The 22,016-nt window shown below is 36.6% G+C and overlaps 3 protein-coding genes across 4 annotated transcripts; 1 reads left to right on the top strand and 2 right to left on the bottom strand.

Annotated features, from left to right (window-relative positions):
- Positions 1 to 1,369: 1,369 nt before the first annotated feature.
- On the bottom strand, positions 1,370 to 4,309 carry zgc:56699 (uncharacterized protein LOC405758 homolog). 2 transcript variants are annotated; one of them, XM_054610010.1, is made up of 7 exons: positions 4,009 to 4,152; positions 3,679 to 3,794; positions 3,465 to 3,571; positions 3,206 to 3,332; positions 3,036 to 3,119; positions 2,617 to 2,674; positions 1,370 to 2,516 (listed from the first exon to the last, which is right to left on the bottom strand). In XM_054610010.1, exons 2-7 carry the CDS (start codon positions 3,761 to 3,763, stop codon positions 2,441 to 2,443), a joined length of 537 nt encoding a protein of 178 aa, XP_054465985.1. In that variant the 5' UTR covers positions 3,764 to 3,794; positions 4,009 to 4,152; the 3' UTR covers positions 1,370 to 2,440. The 2 variants fall into 2 exon arrangements, with proteins under 2 accessions (XP_054465985.1, XP_054465984.1); XM_054610009.1 differs by lacking the exon at positions 4,009 to 4,152 and adding an exon at positions 4,194 to 4,309 and having other exon boundaries at positions 1,375 to 2,516.
- A 1,171-nt stretch (positions 4,310 to 5,480) lies between these two features.
- Positions 5,481 to 13,205, top strand: letmd1 (LETM1 domain containing 1). The gene is made up of 9 exons (XM_054610007.1): positions 5,481 to 5,602; positions 6,420 to 6,574; positions 8,238 to 8,353; positions 8,991 to 9,073; positions 9,294 to 9,480; positions 9,909 to 10,010; positions 10,156 to 10,308; positions 10,429 to 10,525; positions 11,816 to 13,205. Exons 1-9 carry the CDS (start codon positions 5,487 to 5,489, stop codon positions 11,890 to 11,892), a joined length of 1,086 nt encoding a protein of 361 aa, XP_054465982.1. The 5' UTR covers positions 5,481 to 5,486; the 3' UTR covers positions 11,893 to 13,205.
- Positions 13,206 to 13,295: 90 nt separating this feature from the next.
- Positions 13,296 to 21,704, bottom strand: cd63 (CD63 molecule). The gene is made up of 8 exons (XM_054610008.1): positions 21,597 to 21,704; positions 20,753 to 20,838; positions 15,632 to 15,820; positions 15,408 to 15,482; positions 15,219 to 15,317; positions 14,877 to 15,020; positions 13,853 to 13,936; positions 13,296 to 13,735 (listed from the first exon to the last, which is right to left on the bottom strand). The coding sequence occupies exons 2-8, from the start codon at positions 20,816 to 20,818 to the stop codon at positions 13,670 to 13,672; spliced, it is 723 nt and encodes a 240-aa protein (XP_054465983.1). The 5' UTR covers positions 20,819 to 20,838; positions 21,597 to 21,704; the 3' UTR covers positions 13,296 to 13,669.
- Between the last annotated feature and the right edge of the window lie 312 nt (positions 21,705 to 22,016).

Raw genomic sequence — 22,016 nt, 5'->3', positions numbered from 1 at the left:
ATTGTTTACATTTTGAACTACCAAACAGTATACAAAGCAGTAAACATCCAGTAATGTAATAATATAACACTGACAGGGCGCATTGGGAATAATGAGTACTTTTACTTTCAATACTTTATATGTACGTTGTGTTGCTGATACTTTAGTACTACTTATCTTTAATGCAGGATTGTGTATGTATTTTGTGTAGTATTACTAGTTTTATTATCATCTTCTATTTCAATATATTTGTTTTTTTATATTGCCTTGTGTTTCTTTTATATATTTTTTAAAAGCTCTTTGTTGTAAATCAAAAAAAGCATCTTCCACTATAGATTCTCAGGAGGAAATATCAGCGATAAACACCCTCCGCATTTAGAAATCGGAGAACATCTGAAGAGGTATTTATATATCTGGCTTAGTGCCGATTTTTTAGAAACACTTGTTACAGATCGAATCACATGTATCCTTCACGCAGGTGTGGCACACAGTGAGGTTTGGGTTCTGCTGATCCCCATTTAACATTACTTAATTTGGTTCAGTTGGGAATACATGACAAGTAAGCCTCGTCAGTGACCAATTCAAGAGTTCAGAACTATCAAGTACTTCTCCATGTCTCTAAGGCAGGTAGTAACAGTAATACAGTACGTCTAAGAGAAGGCAGTGCTTCCTCGATAGACACGAGGGACCTGTGCAGACGGAGCAGTCCGGCTCTGCTCTGAGGAGTCATACTCATCCACACAGATAGTGACAGGGCAGCAAAGAAGCCCGGCTGAGCCCTTCTAATAATAGCCGCAACTAAAATAGACAGTCGTCGCATGAAATCAATAATGCCACTTAGATATGACAGAGTGCTCGAACTGGCCTGCCGCCATTATCCTGGAGACCTTTTCTCAACATCAACATTGATGCCAACTGCCCACTGGTGGAATGACACCAATCACACATACTGTATTTAAGTTACTTGAACTTTACTTGTCTTTCATGCCACTTTACAGTACCAGTCAAAAGTTTGGACACACCTTCTCATTCAATTACTTTGAAGAATCTAAAATATAAAACATATTCTGGTTTGTTGAGCATTTGTTTGTTTACCACATAATTCCATATGTGTTCCTTCACAGTTTGGATGTCTTATATTAATCTACAATGTAGAAAAAAGTAAACAAGTAATTGTGATTGAAGTAATTGTGATTGATATTTCTCACTATTTTTTACAAACTAAATAATTATCAGTTAATCAACAAAAAAAGAATAAGACAGATTAATACATAATGAATAAAATCATTAGTTAAAAAAATAGCCCAACCTCAAACAACTGCCATTTTTACTTTAATGTATGAATAATACTACTCTAATGATTTTATATATCCTAGTATAACAGTCACAGGGGACATTTCTCTGCATTGAGTAATTATACTTTTAATAATTTAAGTACATTTTCCTGATACTTGCAGGACTGCAGAATATTTTTACAGTGTGGTATTTGCACTTTTACTTAAGTAAAGGATCTGAATACTCCAGTGCTGCACCTGCCAAATGTTGTTCTTCATGCATGAAATGTGTCTTTATTAAAATAGTTTGATAACCAGAGGAGCTACTTGAATCAAGGAGATAAACAAATCAAAAGGAATGACTTTTAAAGGAGAAATAGTGAGATAGTGATGTCAGTGCTTGGGTTGACGGCTATTGCCATCCAGTGGTCATGCAATGCCAGTGTTACTGTTTACACGGCTGCTTCCATCCTCCGAAAGACTGCTTTTAATTCATTCAGTTGAACACCAAATAAATTAGATATTGTGAAACAAGCCTGTCTACATTTTTTTCCGTTGTGCCTTTGTGCAATAGCCATCTGTACCTAATTTAGATTTCCTTTTTTTTGCTTTATTGTTGTCACTGAGGCTCAAAATCCTTTTTCTTCCCAAATAATTTACAAACTGATTTTTTTTTTCAAACTGTGCACATTTGATTGATTTTATCTAACATTTTCATTATTCACCACACAAAATGATTAGAAACAAGCACCTTGAATATAACAAGCACACAATATTTAGTGATATTCGTTGCTGTAACAGCAATACAGAAAAAAGGAGGCGTTAGTTTTGAAGCATGTACAAACACACTGTCACTATACTCTGCATTTAGGATGCTTGCCACATCAGGGCACTATATGAAAGATTGCCACAACTAGATCCAATATATAAATAAAATTTAGATACAGTTGTGCACATTAAAAAAGGAACAGCATGTAGTATTTGGGGAGATCCATTGGCTGAAAGTTTCAGTTGGTTGCAATCTGTAACCTCACCACTAGATGCCACCTAGTCCTACACACCTTTAAAAACTTGAGGGCAAATAACTTGCTAAGAACAAACTTTAAAAGAAATATCCATGCACTCTTACATACAATATGCCTAAGATTAAGCGTTAATTAAGCGTTGGATAATTAGTACATGATGGCTTACATCCCAGACCATGGGAGGGTATTAGGAGTTCTAAAACTTGGACCAAGGTTGTTGGTGGGCCTTGCCTCCGGTCTGCAGAGAAATGAGACAAAACAACAGTTAAAAGTACATTGAATATATGCACAAACAAGAGCTAAAAGCTGAAGCAGACTGAGTGGAGCAGACCACTTACTTCTGATTTAGGACTGTGTTTACACCCCACACAAATGGAGTAGCAGCATCATCAGCCTCTGCAAGACAAAACTCAGTTACCTTAAACAGACAAAATCAGTGTTCAAAGTCTGGTTCAGAGTATGCGAGGGGAGAAAAAGAATACTGCGTGAGATATTGTGTAATGAATATTTCAAACTCGGGCACTGATTGTTACTTTAAAAGCAAACAAATATTATTTCTCAAGTCTGTATGCTTAATATGAACCAGGCAACAGTCAGATTAGCATAAAGACTGGAAACAGATGGGAAACCTGACTCTCTCTTAAAACAATCCATCTACCATCCCCCTCAAAGCTCACATAACACACATCATATCATGCTTGTTCAATCACACAAAAAACCAAGTGTAAAATCAATAAGATGTGGTCAATAATTATACCTTGGTCCCAATCCTCAGTCATGTCCGGGTTTACCCAAGTACTGACTGGGACCTGCCATTTACAATGCCCATTTGTGCTTCCCCCTGTAAACAGAACAAAATGTCAAGAATACTGTAAGCATATTTTGACTCTGCAGGGTAAAGAAGAGTCAATAAAGTGTTTGCATTACCATCTTCAGTATCCACAGATATCCTGTCCTCACAGGTTTCCGTGTGGTATGTCAGCTCATGCTTGGGGACCAGGTGGCGTGCATTAAAAGGGCAGGTTTTTAGCTCACTGGCCAATTTCGGATGATTCTACGTGAGAGAGAAGAGAAAATGAGATGTACAGTTCACCAATACATGATACACACATCCTTTCGCTCCATGTCAATCCACAATATTTTTCTTTACCTGCTGGTGTTAGTAGTAAACAAGCACTTTACTCACCTTTCTGCACTTTATAAGATGGTAAGGGAAGCGGCAAGCCCTGATGAGGTGGTTCTTGTCAAAAGGGCACTGCAGAAGTTTTTCCGGGTCACAGTTTCCCCTGTCATCTTTAAAGTCAGACAAGAACAAATCAATAAATGTCATCCATTGATATTTAGTAAAACAGACAGCAACTTAAGATGCTGAAAAGGTATGAGAAGGTCTTGAATATTACCAGTTTCCTCTTCCAACTGTGCTCTCTCAGCAGCTGCAGTGTTGCATGGAGCGCTGGTGGTTTCAAATCTGATGGTGGTCGCCATCTCTAGCTGGGATTTACTGATTCTGCACCAACTGGCAAGGTCAAAGGCACAGAATGCATAAAACAATGTAGCCAAAACAAACAGAGACAGGTTTCAAGATGCACATGCAGCATTCAAAGGCTGCAGAACCATGACAACCAATCAGATCCTTGACCTGCAGGATTCTGTCCAACTCCCCAGGTGTGCAGAGTTATTCATCTCCATTAGATGTGTAAGCAATGTATTTGCACATGGAGGCCAAATACCTCCTGTAGTAAAAGTGTAGACGCCATCGGCTTTGATCCAATCAGGCGCTTGGAAGCGTGCACCTAAGGTTAAGATTTAAAATGTGGCCTGCAAAAACCAGCCTAGTTCAATTAGCCAATAAAACGCCAAGTGCCAGAGTCAGTTGAAAAAATGTCATTTCCTCGAATAACAATATTATAAGAACCTTTTGTTTCTTGTCTGCTTTGCTACAGCTCTCGACCTGCGAACAGTACAGGGGTCCGGTTAGTTCGTCGCACCGCCCAGAACTTCTTTTCAGCGAACATCGCGAAGTCACGTGGTTTCCGGTTCAAGCAACAACAACTACCCTGCTTAAAAATCTGTAAAATAACCTAAAATGTATTAAAATTAAACAGAAAGTCGTTACTAATATCTGAAGATGTGAAATAAATTAGCAAGTACAGCTTCTGTGTAGTATTGGAAGAATTATTCAAATAATTTACTCAGGTAAAAGTAGTAATGCAACAATATGTAAGAAAACGTAGAGAGGTATTAACCCTTTCATGCATAGAGGTCACTACAGTGGACAGCTATTAAAATGTTGTTTTCTTGTATATGCATGGGTTTTGATGGTATAGTTGCACATCAGCCACTACAGTGAGCACTATTGTAGTGGCTGATGTGCAACTATACCATCAAAACCCATGCATATACAAGAAAACAACATTTGAATAGCTGTCCACTGTAGTGACCTCTATGCATGAAAGGGTCAATAAGAAAATTAATTTGAAGCACAACAGTAAAAGTACTAATAAATAAAAAATAACCAGTAATCTCAACTGTTTTACTGTACTCTTGGACCATTACTTACAATAAAATCGTACAACTTGAGTGTTCAACAACCAATTACAGGATACTGAGGTCCTCGGTGTAATCCTTTTGAATTTTTGGTGATTTTTCCACTGATATACTTAAGTACATACTTGAGTATTGTTATTTTCCACCACTGGTCTTAAGTTACCATACCACTACCCTATACTATAATAATACAACAGTAAATCCACAGATATATATTCATATCTATGAGTAAAGGTCCTTCCTTCCTGCTGCTGTCAGGTTGCACAACCAGTTCTGCTCCCAGTAGACCACATGACACTAAAAACCTTTGCAATACAAATAAACTGTGCAATACAATAGTTATAATAGTTTCTGTCTGTAAATATAATATTTCAGTTACTGTGGATTCTTTACTGTTTTTTACTGTTTTTTTATTGCTCATTTGCTTATTTATAATACTTATTTTACTATGTCTCTTGTTTGCACTATCTTCTATGCTGCTGTAATCCTGTAAAATTCCCCGCTGCGGGACTAATAAATGATTATCTTATTCTATCTTATCTTATCTTAAATCCTTGAGTCCTAATGCACGCAGCAGGCATTACGGTAAATGAACTGCTTTTGTCTTTGCCCTATATTAGCGTCATTACGGTAACGTACGCGGAACTTCACCGTGTCCAACATGGCGCTGTCCTGCTCCAGCCTGTGCAGCCATTTGTCTTTGACCCGACTATGTGGCCTCAGGACAAACATGATAACACATGGGCTTTACTCTCCTTATCTGTCCTGTCAGTCCAGGTATGTTTAAAACGCTTTATACTTCATTTGTCCACGATTTGTCCCGTTGTTTTGCTGGCCTCTGATCTGAGCCCTCGCTACCTTGAGCTAGTTGCATAAAGGAATTCATAAGAAATACTTATACAGATGTATGATATAAAATGAGCTGTCCACTTTATATTTAAATCATAGTACTTTGCTGTTTTTGTCTTTAATATACTCAAACACCTGAGCATGGAGGTGTAGTTGTTTTGTTCATGCCCTGTGTCAAAAAGATGAATAGAAAAAAATGGTTATGACTTCATTCCGACTTTTGACATTTCTTTTTTTTATATGGATAATTCAAACTCATCTCATTCTTATTGGTAAATATCATATTCAATGTAGCAAGTGGAGAACTAGTGAGTCCTCCTTTATTTTAGTTATATCATAGGTTTATAGATGATCTAAACAAAAAAATGTATCATCACATTAAACAATGTACTGTAGAAAAATAGCGAGAAAGATTTGTTGTGAAATATCTTGTTTCTTATTGTTTTACTTATGTCAACTGCTTTTGAAGTCTTCCTCTTTGTTATTTTTTTCTTATCCATGCCTATGATTAAGAAATGGCTTAATCTAATTTCATATAAACCTCCTTATTTTAGATTATATTAAATCTATTTATTTTACTTTAAAAACTTTAATATTGCCTTATAATATATTCTTTACAATATCTTGTGTGTCTGTTAATGTATGTTCAATGAAAACATAAACAAAAAAAAATGTCTGGCATGTAATTATATATCTTTTAGTAAAGTATGATTTCATTTATTCACATTCACCTCTTTTCCGGCAGGTTGCCCCTGTGCAGATACTACTCCTCATCCAAAGTGAGACGAGGTATCGGTCGATATGTCGTCTCCAAATTCCAGAGGGCAAATGCCAAATATGAAGGTTTCCTCAAAAGGCGATTTCCCCGCTTTTATCAGCTCTATCACACTTTCAGGGAAGGTAGGATCAACCATTACCTCACTTCTGGCATCTTAAATACTATATTTCTAATATTATATAGTGAAGTGTATAGTGTAGACACTTTGCAAATCTCATGTTATTTATGTTAAACTGCTAACTGATTATTTTGCTTGTTGTCTAGCTAAAGGTTTTCAACAGTAATTCAAGTGGAATTTTTTTTATGGAATATCAATTGATTTAAACTAGTTGAATGAATTTGAATTCAGTACCAGGATGTCAAATGTCAAATTCACTCTGTTATACACTCTTATACTCTCTTCTTACATTTATACTTTTCAGTTTTTCTTATACTTGTTTAGCTGTCCTTTGTGTTGCACTACATGTTTGTACCTTGTTTGTTTTATGTACTGTAATGCACTGAATTCAGATGGATGACAATTAAAATTCTGATTTCAAAGTTTCAGAGACAAAATAACATAATCTGTTATGTTCAGAGACAACATAACATGTTGAGCACTAATAGAGCTTGTTTTTTTGGTTACTGCACATCATAATCTGTTTAGTTACATTTTATTAACTTCATCCAAATAAACTTCATTTTTATATTAATGTGGTGTAATGGCAGGAATAGTATAAAGTAAATGTACATCTGTGTCACCACACGCTGTAGGGTGTGTGGCTTGGTCTTAAAATTCCCGCCTCAGCATATTCCCATGTCTAAGTGTCATTGAGCAAGACACACAACACCTGTTGTTCACAGTGGCCTGGTTAACAGCTTGCATGGCTGCTACACCACCATCAGTTTCATCCACATTTTTCTCATCATAAACATAATTTTGAGTCGAATTTATATTTCCACCAGGGAGGGAATGTGTCTTTGGCTCACCAAATACATGAAACAACAACATAAAAAGTAGTTAATAAAGACAAAGACATGGTCATATTACACATTAAAACCATTCACTTTGCTAAGTTAAGGATATTAATGGCACTCAGGATTTCTTAAATAAATTCTTAGTTGCCAGAAGGACTGCTTAATCCCACTAAGAGCTCAAACTGGCTGAAGAGAGGATGGGAGCTATCTGACAGGACCCTCTTCGCTTTATTGGTCGTCCTTTCTGTAAAGAGTTGAGTCAAGGGTTTTTGGGGTTTGCCAACTATTTTACCTGCCATTGACACAGTCCTAGAAAAGTCAATTATATGATCTACAGTTTAGGTGACCGTACCAGACAGAATGTAAAATGTTAAAACACTCAAGAATAGCTTTGTACTCTAGTTCTAAAATCTGCTGACTAACACCAAGGCCGCTAAGTTTCTAAGACAATAAAGTCGCTGTGAGCATCTCTTGAAAATATTCTCAGTATTTTGTAGAAGCTCACCTGGGGCTCTAGAACTTTACCGACGAGATCCTGTTTTTATGAAGATAATTCATTTGTTTGTCTTGGCCACATTGATTTTCAGCTGGCTGATGCAGCACCATGTTTGAAGAGCCTTAGTGTGGGCAAGATAGGCAGCTCCACCTAATGGCTCTGTTTTCTACAGAGGCCATGCATTCAGTATACTTAAACATTCTTAAAAGCTTCTGATTGATCATGAATTAGTTGATAAAGAGAGAGAATAGCACAGGGGAAAGAACCGGTCTGACATGCTCCCCCTGACACAGAGCTTTGTTTTTTTAATTTTTATCATTGAATCATTCCAGGATTCAAGCTACTGTTCCAAGATGCCAAAGATGTGCAGAGGATAAAAGCAAAGATGTTTTCTGATGGAGTGCAATATAAGGATTTGCCTTACAGGGAGATGGAGAAGCTCAGACAGGTGGGTCTCCAAACACCACCATTAATCATATCCAAATATTGTCACATTAATAACCAGATAGAGAGTCAAAACATTATGATATTGTGATTTGATGGATTATTGATCATGTTTGTGCACTTTCCTAAATAACTCTTAAGCCGACTAAGTGTCAAGTTGCAATTTAATGATACAAAAACAGCAGCATTTCCTACTAGGTGAGATAGGTTAGATTTAACAGAAGGTCAAACTTAGCTTTAATGGACAGGTTCACATTTTTTTAAAGTTAAATTTCATTCTGAGATTGTTACTCTGGAAGATGCCACCTGAACGTATCACAGTAGATTTTACAGATAGTTTTAGACATAAACCATGTATGTAACTGCAACGTCTTCGGTCCAATTCTACTGAAGAAAATATTGAAATGGCAGGGACACAATTTTTTGTATTTTTATTCACAGGGAAATATGACTATAATTGAATATTAGAAAAACAAATGTCTGAAATTCAGCAGCAGCTTTCACCATAAACTAATTATGTTCTGTGTGTTATATCCTCACTAGAGAGCAGTATTTTCACTTAATTATTTGCCTTTATCTTTTAATTTCAGCTTTTCAATGTTTGTTATCACACAATTACTCACTTTACATTTGTTTCACAGTTCCGCAGAGACATAATGAAGGCCCTTCCGCTGGTGGTGATATCAATCCCTCCCTTTGCCAACTACCTGGTTTTTGTCTTGATGTGAGTTACTTTGAAATTACCATCTTTTCATTTCAGTTGGCATCCTTTTGATTTATATTCAGCAAAGCAATTTGAAAATGATTGATAGTGATGTTAATTTATGTCCCTCAATTTTAGTGTTGGAATTTCCTTCTTATCATGTCCCTGTTGATATATGTTTTACCATCCTCAACGTGTCCCTCCTCTCTCTGCTTACACCCCTTCCTGTTCACCTGTTCAGGTACTTTTTCCCACGTCAGCTCCTGATCCCTCATTTCTGGACTCCGAAGCAGCAAGTAGAGTTTCGGGGACTGTACCATTCCCTCAGGGTCCGGCAGCACTGGCCAGTGCTCAAAGGGCTCGAGGAAACAAGCCAAAAGGTCAAAGATGGACAGCTACAGAGTCGCCTGAAGGACCTGTGTGCTAAAGTAAGTGAACGCATCAGAACGTTTTGGTGATAGGAATACTCTATTAAGATGTGACATTAAAGCGATTTAAGGATGGGACAATATTTGCCACTGATATGTAGTGTAGTTTAAGTATAGAATAACATCAAATTGAAACGCATAACTAAAGTACAAGTGACTAAAAAATGCACTAAAGTAAAGTTATTGAGTAAATGTACTTACTTAGTTTCCCCTGGGGCTGGACAATATATATCGTCTTGGATCCCGGTTTTAAAAGTTACTTTGCAGTAAAGTGACTGACTAAACGGCCCCTGTCTCTCATGTAATGAATACTTCTAATTCGGAGACACATATAACTCTTCATGGTTGCATATATAAGTAAAACAAGGTGAACCTGTATCCAGTATTCCATGATGGTGGGATGAACTGACTTCTTTGTGCATTTTCAGGTGCAAAATGGAGCAAACCCTAAAGTGTCTGAAATCCTCGCTGTCCGGAGCCTGTTTTCTGGACCACCTCTGGGTATACACAGGATGAGTGTGGCTCGGATGGTCAGTTACAAACCTCCACTCTTCATTAACATCACACAACGTCTGCACATTACAAACCCCCAAACAGTTGACATGAAGTGCTTAAGTATCGGTGAACTGGACCATCACTAGAATATCTCTCCTGTTTTTCTGCACGGCCAATCAGAGACTAGTCAGCCCCCTGCTCTTCCTGACTCCTCGCCTCCCGGGTGTCATAGTGGGCCGGCGGCTGAACAGCCACGCCCTGGAGCTTCTCCTGCTGGACCGGGCCCTCATCAGGATGGGCCCCCACCAGTTGAGTGAGACCGAACTCAGACAGGTCAGTCACATTTTACACAACTTGAAACATGTCATATTCTCTGGCCAAACATGATTTACATGATGAATGTTCATATTCCTCATTAAGATGACAAATACAGAATATTTGCCTCTTTTTCAGGCTTGTTATTTAAGGGGGCTCCATTCCAATAGTCTTTCCATTAATCAATACCGCGAGTGGTTATCCCAATGGCTTCAGGTTTCCTCCTCACTGAAAGGTATTATCATTTGGATGTGCAGTATTTTTGTGATTTTTGTATTATCCTGTTGACATTTCTGTTTTATCTAATATTTAAAGAAAAATAGGAAATATGCTTATTGGCTCTCTTGCCGAGAGTTAGATGAGAAGACTGACACCACTCTCTGGACTCTGGCTATGACTGTACTGTAAATATAAAGCGCCTGACTAGCTGAGCTTAGCACAAATAAACAGGAAAGCAGTTGGCCTTGTTGTGTCTGAAGTTAACAAATTCAGCCAACAGCACCTCCAAAGCTCAGTAATTCACATGGTTTATCTTATTTGCTTAATCTGTACAAAAAACAAGGTGGATAAATCACAGTTTGCAATTTTATGTGCAAAGTAATTTTGTTTACCTAACATTACTTATGATGGCTTAGCACAGAAGCTCTAATTTCTCCTCCAATTAACAGAGCAATATGTCCAAATACTATAATTTTAAAAAATGAAATAAAAACAGAACAGTAAGGAAAAATACTTTTATCAAGGTGTGGAAAAAAACACACTAACTGTTGGTCCAATCATCCTGTTAAGCTCTAGCACAGTTTCCTTGCTGAACCAGCAACTTAAAGTTTAAAGTGTAAGTTTCACATTTAAAATTTATGTTTTGGTGCCACAGAATTAGATTCAAAACTACACTGACATTTGAATTCAATCTTTCTTAATTTCAATCTAGTTTAAAAGTTTGCATGATTTAAAGTTAACCATGATTTAATCTGGTTTAAAAATGAATAAGTTTTGGTGCAACCCAGCCTTTAATGCTCTTTATTTGACATTAAGCACCTATTTAAAAGAGTACGTCGGAGGTTTGGCATAGCACTCCTAATGAATTGTCAGACTCACCATAGAGGATCAAAATTGATGTGTCAGAACCAGAGAAATCAATGTTTTTAATCCATGCATTCTTTTCCCTTGTCAATACCCGACTCCTGCATTACCCACAATGCACTTGTAGCCTTCAGACCCATGCAATGCTGACTCAAGTGACATCACTTGGGGCTATTTGTTAGACTTCATGCAGCACCGTCTGGAGCCACTAAAGGCTTTAAGCAACTTTTTTCACTGACATAGAAGTACCGCGTAAGACCTGTAACCAGTCTTTAATGTGGAGTTCTCTTGTAATACATGGATATAAAATTGGTATTGATCTTCTCATCTATTTCTCGCTCTGCCTTAAATGTCGTACTATTCCTTAAACCCTTCCTATAAACATGTGTCCATTCTAAAATGTAATAGTGTTTTTATGTCCCTTTTGTTTCATTTTTTGCAGACTCAGAGCTGTCACTCCTTTTGCACTGCATAGTGTTTCTCTCTGCCAACTACCCGAACAGTGCCAGCCGACACTGACAGGAAGCCAGCAGCAATCTGCTTTTGTTGATTAGGTTCCCTTTTGTTCACTGGGCAGCACAGCTTCCTAAGAGCTGTCAACATCTGTTCTTTGCAGCGGAAGAAACCTCCTTTTCTTGGTAAGATTATAAGGATTAAGAAAACCCAAAACTTGAAAGGATCCTGATAATACAAGAAGGCTTAAAACTGTGCTGTTTGCCAAATACATACCAACTTAACAGGATTTATTTGGGAAAAATAGGAAGAATCTATTCTGTCTTTATCAGGGGAGTGGAATGGTATTCTACTTAATAAATTAGCACAAGACGGGTATTTTGATTCGAAAATCTTAATTAGTGGAGTTCTCATGTAATTCAGCCTTCAAGAGGGAGGTAAACTGATTCTTATGTTCTGAACCATGTTAGGTGGCGTTGTTGAGGTGAGATACCCATCGCTGTATTTCAAGCTTGTGGCTGTTAAGCTCAGCCTCGTCATTTGTTTACTTCTAAGCTAACAAATCATTACACACCTACAGAAACAAAGAGAATATTGTTTAGTAAAAGTTCAGCTGGACTTTGTGCTGTTAATATTTGACTTGTGGAGTTGTAAAAAAAAAAATTCAAACTCATTCCTCTCATTAAAATACAGGGAAAAAAAATCGCTTTCATGTGGGCGTGTTAAATGTGTTAACATGTTCACATAAAACACGTACTGTAGCTTCTCATACATTTACCTCACTTTGTGCTTCGCTGTTACTTCTTCACAAATTATAATGCTGGTCAGAGGGGAGTTTTCTTGCAACAGTTTTAAGGGAATTAAATAAGTTTGACAACAAGGAACAACTGGTCGACATGAAAAATCAGTAGATTAAACAAAGGCACCTTTTTAAAACAAAAAATGTTGACGGATCCTTTATAGTGATTGAAAGAAAAGCCTTATTATTGTTTGCAATTGCAAAAACACACAAGATTGTTTGTGTGTTGAAAACCTGAACTTGTGAAGCACATCATTTACAAGCTGTCTGAAATAAGTAGGGATGGCACTTTCATTTATTATTTACTTAATGTTTTCTTGATTTGGAGGCTTAAGATGACATTAACTTATCCTGACATTAACTTATCCTGGTCAGACCACACAGAATTGCTAGTGTTTTGCTAAATTCAGTGCAGCAGTACAAGAGGAACTGCAGGTCCTTTGTGCGAGTGTTTGGTGTCGTAAAATGTTAAATAGGAAATGTCACATACTTCCTGTGCCTTTCGCAAGGACTGACAAGATACATCTGAAATACAAACTGCATAAGCTCTTTTCTGTTTAATATTCAACATTATATATATTAAAATATATATATATATATTATTTGCTCGAAAGGTTTTGAATGTTGTGTTGCTGTGCCAATATTATATACATTGTAATGGAACTGTGTCTGAAATAAAAACCCTTTTATGGAGCATTTATTTTCCCATTTGTATTTACACTTCAGATGATTCAGATGTAATTTAAAGAGTCTTTAATAAAAACTGAAACTGGCAAACAGCAAAACAGAAAAACAGAAAAAGTGTTAACCAACAAAAACATACATTAAAGTGGAGAGTAATCATGTCTATTATTTCCTAAATACATACAGTATCAAAGCAGGGACATGTTAACCTAAGCAACTATAAACCAAAATCAATACTAAAGAAACTATTGTTCTGTGTATTGTATATGAAGAATAGGATGAACATATGAAAAGTTTCCAAATTAAGCTCCTGATGAATGCGACCTGAATACACAACTCCTACTCCGGTGTGAAGCTGAATCACATGACTTCGTAGCCGCTGCGGATGCCTCTCATCAACATGCAGGAGAACACGATGCCCAATAACTGGAATTTAAAACAATCACACACAAGAAGGAGAGGACAGATCTGTTTAGCTTTCTGCCGGCTACATACTGAGGGTCTGGTCAGATTATGTGGTTTTTTTTTATTGATGTTACGTACCTGCAGGAAAGCGATAACAATCGCTGCAATTATCACCCACTGGATGTTTTTCTTCAGGAAATCCACCAAAGCATCATGACAACCCTACAACAACAACAAAAAGGGATCAGTATGTAAATTTCACTGGTTGAGATGTTATTGAGAGACCTGTTGCTTCAGGGTAAAACGTTGACTTCTTTTAAACGGTCCTGTTATGTTGACTTTGGCTTTACTTCCTCTTATAGTTCAAACACACCCCAATGCTGTATGAGAAAAAAAAATACTCATTATCATTGCAAAATCAATCTATTTTTTGGCCTTGCGTATAGTTGACATAGTTGACAAAATACGGATAACCATAAAGTGTTATAACACCATAAATGGAAATGTTTGGCCTTTTTCTTGTTACATGGGCTATTCGTAAACCAATACAATCCTTTGTGTTTTTCAGAAAGTAGGTCAGCATATTTTGGGGTCAATTACACCACAGAGATGTCTTATTTTACATGAACCTGTGTTGGGACTTGCTACACACACAAACTGTGCGTGTTTGTAGAACACAGAGAACCAATATAATCCCATTGGACTTGTTTCTGTCTAATATTTACTTTATGACCAGCTCCGGTTCCGTCTCAACTATCTATTGTCAACCAATAAATCAAACACTAGATAAGCGTAGGTTTATCTTTGTTGGTCTGTGTGTCTATTAAAAAGAGGAATTAAGATAGAGAGACAAAGACAAGTTTGACAGTAGTTTGAAACATTGCCACTATTATATAGTTTGTCCATCAGATATTTATTTATTTTCTGAGGCATGATATGCCTTTATTTGATAGCAAACAGTGAACAATGTATGTAAGTAATTCCTGTTTACTGTTCACTCTCCTAAAGCCTAATCACAGTATCAAGTTACTGCTAATGCAAACCCTACAATTCCTACAACTGCTGCTTCACACGAGCTGTGTGATGTATGTATTATATGTGTCTTTTTAACTCTATCTCATGTTCACTGACTTCAAAACAACACATCAAACTGGGGGTTTACCTTCTGGTACACTTTGGCAGCGTCCGTCATGGCCCCGACTCCACAGTTAGCAACGGGAGTCAAACAGCATGAGTCAGGCACAGAGTTTCCATCATTTCCAAAGCTTCTCCAGTCAGAGGAACTGTTCATCCCACAGCATTTCATCTGGGAACAAATGAGTCAAGGGAAAAACCTTTAATATGGACATGTCAGCAGTGTAGAGTAAAAGAACATAACTTGTGTCAACAGAAGGTGCAAAGGTTAACAACGTCATGTCATGCAGCACAGACAAACAGGATGCAGCAGCGTTATGTGAAGGTGTTGTCAGCAAACAGTGAGTAGGAGAATTTACACTGTACTTACATCCGTCTGCAGTTTATCCAAGGACTTTTTGAATTCAGCTGTGCCGTTCTTGTAACCGGAAATCATGTCGCCGAGACTATCCTCGACGACAGTCGCCAGCTAAATCGGAAGCAAAACATGGAAGTTAAACCACACCTTCAGTAGGTCTTTGATACCGTCACACACAAAACGGTGAAATTCTACACTCACTTTGTTTCTGAAGACGTATCCAACGATTACTGCTGCAATCTCAACAATAATGATCAGGGAGAGACAAACGGCAAACTGGAAAAAAACAGAGAAATTAAAGTGACTTACATCAACGTAATCACTATTCTAAACTAGATAATACATGTTTTACACACATTTTTCATTCATCTGTACTGTAAAGCCATTGCTGTATGGTTTAACAGATACCAAATTATGTGAATTACCGTGGTGACCATGCAGTAGTTCTCTTTCCAGGCACCACAGCAGCCAAAGAAGGCGATGAAGAAAATCACCAAGCCGATTACAATGATAACAATGGGAGCTGCTGAGGCTGACACGTCACGGATGATCAAGGTTTTGTGAAAACTCACTTGAACCAGGATTCCCACAACAGTCAATGCTAGGCCACATAGCTGCAGGAAAAACAGGGAGGTTAGTTTAAGTTGGAATTCTTGGGATTTCTTTTCATGTACTACAAACGTTTATTTGTTTTCAACCGGCAGATTATCTGGTAACACAATGGTAGTAAAGAGAGGCCATAAAAAAAATGTTTTATTAATAACTGAATACCTAATTTTAAAATTCAACCACTCCTAAATATAAACTGTAATGTTGAAATTGTAATTATTACTCTTAAATATCATATGAATTCATATGCTTTGAACTCCCCTCTTGAAAATGTCCAGAAAAGTTAAAAAAGAAACCAGATACATTTTTTCTAGGTTAAAAAATGTAGATAAAAAATCAGTCTTACTATAAATATGCATCTTTTTGGTAGCCCCCCACCATATTGCAATGTAAAATCCACTGAGGACCAAAAAGCATTTTCTCCATAGATCACATTTGTAAAAGCCACGTCTTTAATATTGTTGACAGGACACCTCCAGCTATAAATAAAATAGTTATTACTCTATGTATTGTACATTTTAAGCCATGGGATTTAATATTTGTTAAACTTTTAAAAAGCCCGGAAAAATCTATTTTTTCTGAATGACTTCACTGCGTTGTACAAGCATGCCTGATGGGCCAGGGGCGTGATGGGAATAACACTACTGCACAAATTCAGTGGACCGCATGACATGGAAGTGAAACCAATATTGGGCCCCAGTACTCAGTCAGTTAATTATACATACATCCATGTCTCACATTGACAATGCTATCATACTAATGTTCAGCAGTTAAAATGTTTATTATGTCCACCGTCTTAGCTTTGTGTGTTAGCATGGTAACATTTTCTAATTAGCACTGGCTGAAGGCAAAGTCATTTTCATCATAAATCAATGTATTGGGTGCATTCAAATTTTGACCTGACAAAGCGCTAAATAAAAGATCAGGGAATAATCCAAGTCAGTGTGTTACATCTGGGAATAATCCAAGTCAGTGTGTTACATCTGCTGTGGACCATACATTTTAGTATAAAATGTCATGACAATCCATCAGATATTTTAGTGGTGGACTGAAAGACCAACATTGCCAAACAAAGAGCCATACTGCTTAAAATACCTACCGGGAATGTTAAAGGTTGGAAATAAAACCACACAAATTTAGAGAGATAGTTACTGGTCAAAGTAAAATATTTATTTTCCTTAATGGATATTTAAATTGCAACATCAGGAGTTCAGTCGTGGTTAAATGTTACAATTAGATATTTACTTGCTTATAAGATTCAAACTTTGCTCCGATATGAAAACAACACTCAAACAGAATGATTAAGCACAAATGCTAAAGAGATGGGAGGAAGTTGCAACAGTCTTTAGTTTCCGTATGAAGACGTGAGATGATCAGGTGATAAATTGTGATGTGATGACACATGTTACTGCTTTGGGAGGGGTGACAAGAGCTTATCATTCGATCTTTTACAAACACTGTGGGTGAACTGTTTGACTGGGATTAGCTGGGATCAAGTGACTCTAAAGCAAACCTCACGGAGAACTGCATGCCGATTACTTTTACAGCAGGCAGTCCAGGTCACGTACAATTGTGTGGTGGGATTCGATTAAAAAACAGGAAGAGATGTAACCAGTAGACCTTAAACAATTAGTCAATAAATAAATCCATCGAGTCAATCAGCAGAAATATCTGTATAATACCATGTATTAATTTATTTTTATGGCCCAACGATTAATAAAAAAAATAACAGGCTGATAATCAATCCGAAAAATAATCATCAGCTGCAGCCCCTCAACTGTAACTTTTGTATCAATTTATTGGATATTAAACAGACTTTAGAGTGTTAACTCTGAACGCTGCTACTAAACAGCAACTCATATGATGATAAATCATCATTAAATTAGGGTGTCTGTGAGAGGACGTCACTGGTCAAGTGATACATGAAGACATAGTAAGGAGAGGAAAATGCTGACCGCAATGCAAGAAGTATGGAAAATCAAGTGACTCTGACATTGGACTCATTGTTTGTAAATCCATTATAATGTTGCAATGAGCATAATGAACTGATAAACGGAGCTCGAACTAACGCTTATTTTCCTACATGAAATAATTACATTATTTTATTAATTTCCCAATTTATCGGTTTGTCTTTAAATGTTGAAAAAGCGAGAAAAATAGTCGTGACAATTTGCGCCCAAGTTGACCTATTCAACCTGCTTGTTTTCTTTGACCAACAGTCCAAAATAAATATAAAATGTACTCCCTAAGAAGAAAACTCAGAAAACATCTAAATTTAAGGAGCTGGAACCAATTATTTTGTTCATTTTTTAACTTGGCCACAAATAGTTACTCTGTGGCCACCAAGCTTTTTCAGATCTCTCCTGAGAATGAGAACACGTATGGGTTTACTAAGCCTACTCAAACTGCAAACGCGATCCTTCCAGAAGCACCAGAAACACAAAAGGTGGACTATGAGGAAACAGAAATGCCAACAAAAATGTATGAGTGAATGAAAGCAGGAGGTTAAGTGGCTTGGATATGACACATCTAAGGATGTAATGTCCTTCGGTATGACTGACTCAGGCACAATGCTGAGAGGGAGGTAGCGATCGAGAGAGAGAGGGGACCTTTTCATTTATTGAAATGTTACAGTTTTCCAAACTTTTTTATACATAAGCTTACATTTTTCCTAGTAAAAATGTACTTTGTTCACCAATTGTAGGGGCTTGTTGCATGCTTTAAATTACTAGCGCATATCCCTGCTTAAAGGATTAACATAGGTGCTTATTATTTTTATATTGTTTGACTAAACAATTATATCAGCCTGCTAATGAATAATCAAAATATGCGATTATAACATTAACAATGCTTTTGTAATCAAGCATTTGGCCTTGGCAGAGGTCTGCGTTCTCTGAGTGCCCTTCTAGTTTTTATGTAAATTTAACAGTAATGCTCATATCAGGATAACAAAACTATATATTAACAGTGAGAGTAGCCTTTATGTCAGGCGATTGTCCGCCCAGGTGGTTGTGTGTTTTCCATGTTAAGCCTCGCTGCAGCTGAGGACCTCTCTTTCTTGACAACACCAATGTAAATATTTGAGACTGAGTGAAATAAGTGGCTAATGTTTGACATAGGAAAACATAATGTAGTGAAAAGAGCAAGCAAACAGAGCAAAGACCCGGTCTATGAAAGAGAATACAATAGAATTGAGCTTGAATTTCCTTTCTTGACGAAATTATGCTTAGCCGAAACATTAGTTAAATAATTTTCCAACAATTTATAGACTAATCTAATTGAGAAATAACCTTAAAAGTAATAAAAGAGATAACATGTTGCTTTGACCCCTCCTGCTTAGCAATTTATAAGCATTTAATAAGTTATTTAAAACACACTATAATGTAGTTGTTTATTAACATTTGTCACAAATTATAACTTCTTCTATGAAATATGTTATATTTTTACAATATAAATACATATAATATGCAATAATTTGACTATATTATTATTATCTGTTATATCATCTGTTAATATACCAACCTCCAGTATATTTGTCTATATACAAGACAAATACATAAATAAACACTTATATCTGCTTACAACTACAATATAGTGTTTTAAAAGTTTGTATTAAAATATATATATACGCCTCTTTTTTTTGTTCTTTTGAAACCTGACCGTTTTTTACTGTTTTCCAACATTTTATAGATCTAGCCAAAAAGATTATCAATAAGGAAATACGTTGCTTTAACCCCTCCTATTTAGCATTCATAAACAGTATATTAACAATTTAATAAATCTTTATATAACACTAATGTAGTGGGACGTGTTATAACAACTGTGTTTCACTATACATTATGTGTTTGTAAACCAGCCTCCACTTATGAATGCTTGACAAATACTTTAGTAAACACTTGGTTACAAGTACATTATAGTGTGTTACAAACATGTATTAAATCATCATGTACTGCTTATAATTAATAAATAGGAGGGGTTAAAGTAACATTAATGATTTGATTAGTCTATAAAATGTTGGAAAACAGTAACAAAGGCCAGAGTGGCATCTTCAAATGTCTAGTTTTGTCCAACCAACAGTCTAAATATACTAACAAAAACCCCAGCAACAAAAAAAAGAAAAGTGTTACGATCAATAATGACAACAATTTTTGTTGTAAGTATGATAAATATGCATTGAGTAGAGCAACTAAATAAAATGCTTGTCATTTTGTACTTCCTCCTATGTGAAATGATTAATAGGGTTTCACTCGGTGCTACGGAGTTGATGTGTAAAGTTTCCAGTAGCACTGTTGCAATAAAGAAGGGGAGAAAAAAAAGTGTTCATCCGGACGAGTCACATGATGCCGTTTGTTACACTTTTCAATCTGGTCATAAGATTCACATTCCATCATCACCACCTCTCTTGCTGTACAGTTCACAAACACACAACGAAGAAACTACAAAAAGGTTTCATCCCGGAAATATTGATATTTGAGATGAATGTCCTTATGTACATGTTCCTTCTTTGCTTATATAAATTTGATATTAAATAAACAAGTGAGCCAGTAAGTGTTCAGGTAGAACAAATCATGAGGGATATTCAAAGGTTGTGTGTTTTCTCATCAGCTGATTTTACAGATGTAGACTATGTCAAAGTAGGTTTACAAGACCAGAGTTCATGCTCAAAGTCACAAGGGGTGGCAAAAAGAGAAATGCTACATATCTAATCTATATTTCAGCCGGCCAAAAAGAAACGCTGTTCTTTCTTGAAACTCAATTCACACCAGACAACCTAAGGTGGTCTCATTTCCTGTTTGCTACAGTACATGCTGGTTTTAACTTTGGCCTGCACAAGCTTCCTTCACTTCTCAGTAACAACATGTTTAGGTGCTGTCTGCATCCACTACGCTGCCTTTTGATAGTAAAAACATTTGAAGAAGTGATAATGTGATACTCACCCAGAAAATGAAGTTGAAAATGAAAACCAGGAACTTGACACATTTCATTCCCCCCTCTACAGCCATGGCTGATAAGGATCTGTTTCCTGGATCAACAAATACACCCTTATTCAAACAAACTTTGTTATATTTACTTATGTAAAGGCAGAGTATCATGAACATTACATCAGCTGTTATATGACCAGAAACAGCGTGGAGGATGTGAGTCATTTGATTTCTGATTGATAGTTAAGCTATAAAAAGGTCATGAATCATGACGTGGACGGTTCTGATTAACAACACATTTTAGTTTATATAAAGACATATTAGTAGATCAGTGAACCACACATATCCAAGTTGTTTTGATACAATTTAACTACAACCAAGGCGATGACACTCCATCATGTAGAAATCTAAATTTAGAGATACCAGTTGCTTTGGGTAAACAGTAAACAAGCACTTGAATAGGGGCAGGGCTGTCCTTTAAATACTGTTAAATAATAAGTTAAGGCCTTTACAACACAAAGGGATTAAAAGTGCCAATATGAGGAAGCAGCAGAGTCCTTTCCGTGCAGCCCTGCCCCAGACCGTTAATTATAGTAACAATATCTACTTTGTCACAAATGATTAAATCATCAAGAGCCACTTTCTCTTACTGAATCTTGTAGAGTTTGACAACTAAGTTAGTCTTAAATAAACAAAAGATAGGACACGTTTCCTCAAGACGGTGCAAATGAAAACATCCTATTTGTTTTAACTAACGCGCTTGTTTTGTTGTGAATATTATTATAAACTTTTCCTCCCAAATAGGTAAGCGTAGAGAATAAAAAAATTCTGGTATTTCTGCGGTATTTTTGAGACGTACCTTCAAGAAGAAGTCTGTAGAAACCCTGCGATGAGAGGCGAACACGACGAAGTGTCGAAAATTTTAACTTCTGCAGTTTATAGTCGCTCCTCCCTTGGCTCCTTCACTTCCCACCTCCTCTGCATCTCCATGTATTGACCATAAACACATCATGCTGCCTTCACGGTCTCATCGTTAAACGCACAACTTTCCCAAAACGTTAACTGCGTCTGCTCTCTGGTACTAACTAGTCAAAAGAAGTAACTCGCAGGGATGGAAGAAATATTCAGACCTTTCACTTAAGTAAAACTAACAAACTTAGTGCATAGAAACTAAAAATAAAAGTACATTTACTCAAGTAGTGAAGGCTATTATTATAAGTATTTGCACTTGAGTAATTCAGATGTATGCTACTTTATACTTCCATTAAACTACATTTCA

The sequence above is a fragment of the Anoplopoma fimbria genome, chromosome 12, assembly GCF_027596085.1.
Source record: "Anoplopoma fimbria isolate UVic2021 breed Golden Eagle Sablefish chromosome 12, Afim_UVic_2022, whole genome shotgun sequence".
Taxonomy (NCBI): domain Eukaryota; kingdom Metazoa; phylum Chordata; class Actinopteri; order Perciformes; family Anoplopomatidae; genus Anoplopoma; species Anoplopoma fimbria.
Note: the sequence above shows the minus strand (reverse complement) of the source record. Positions and strands in the feature narration are given on the sequence as shown.

What these genes read in the sequence shown, in the direction of transcription:
- zgc:56699 (XM_054610009.1), bottom strand. Translation starts at nt 3,763, where the DNA reads ATGGCGACCACCATCAGATTTGAAACCACCAGCGCTCCATGCAACACT. An exon ending in ACAGTTGGAAGAGGAAACTG is followed by an intron (nt 3,572 to 3,678) that starts GTAATATTCAAG and finishes CTGACTTTAAAG; the next exon opens with ATGACAGGGGAAACTGTGAC. An exon ending in AACACAGTCCTAAATCAGAA is followed by an intron (nt 2,517 to 2,616) that starts GTAAGTGGTCTG and finishes ATTTCTCTGCAG; the next exon opens with ACCGGAGGCAAGGCCCACCA.
- letmd1 (XM_054610007.1), top strand. Translation starts at nt 5,487, where the DNA reads ATGGCGCTGTCCTGCTCCAGCCTGTGCAGCCATTTGTCTTTGACCCGA. An exon ending in TATCTGTCCTGTCAGTCCAG is followed by an intron (nt 5,603 to 6,419) that starts GTATGTTTAAAA and finishes CTTTTCCGGCAG; the next exon opens with GTTGCCCCTGTGCAGATACT. An exon ending in AGATGGAGAAGCTCAGACAG is followed by an intron (nt 8,354 to 8,990) that starts GTGGGTCTCCAA and finishes TTTGTTTCACAG; the next exon opens with TTCCGCAGAGACATAATGAA.
- cd63 (XM_054610008.1), bottom strand. Translation starts at nt 20,818, where the DNA reads ATGGCTGTAGAGGGGGGAATGAAATGTGTCAAGTTCCTGGTTTTCATT. An exon ending in GATACGTCTTCAGAAACAAA is followed by an intron (nt 15,318 to 15,407) that starts GTGAGTGTAGAA and finishes CTTCCGATTTAG; the next exon opens with CTGGCGACTGTCGTCGAGGA. An exon ending in TGGATAAACTGCAGACGGAT is followed by an intron (nt 15,021 to 15,218) that starts GTAAGTACAGTG and finishes ATTTGTTCCCAG; the next exon opens with ATGAAATGCTGTGGGATGAA.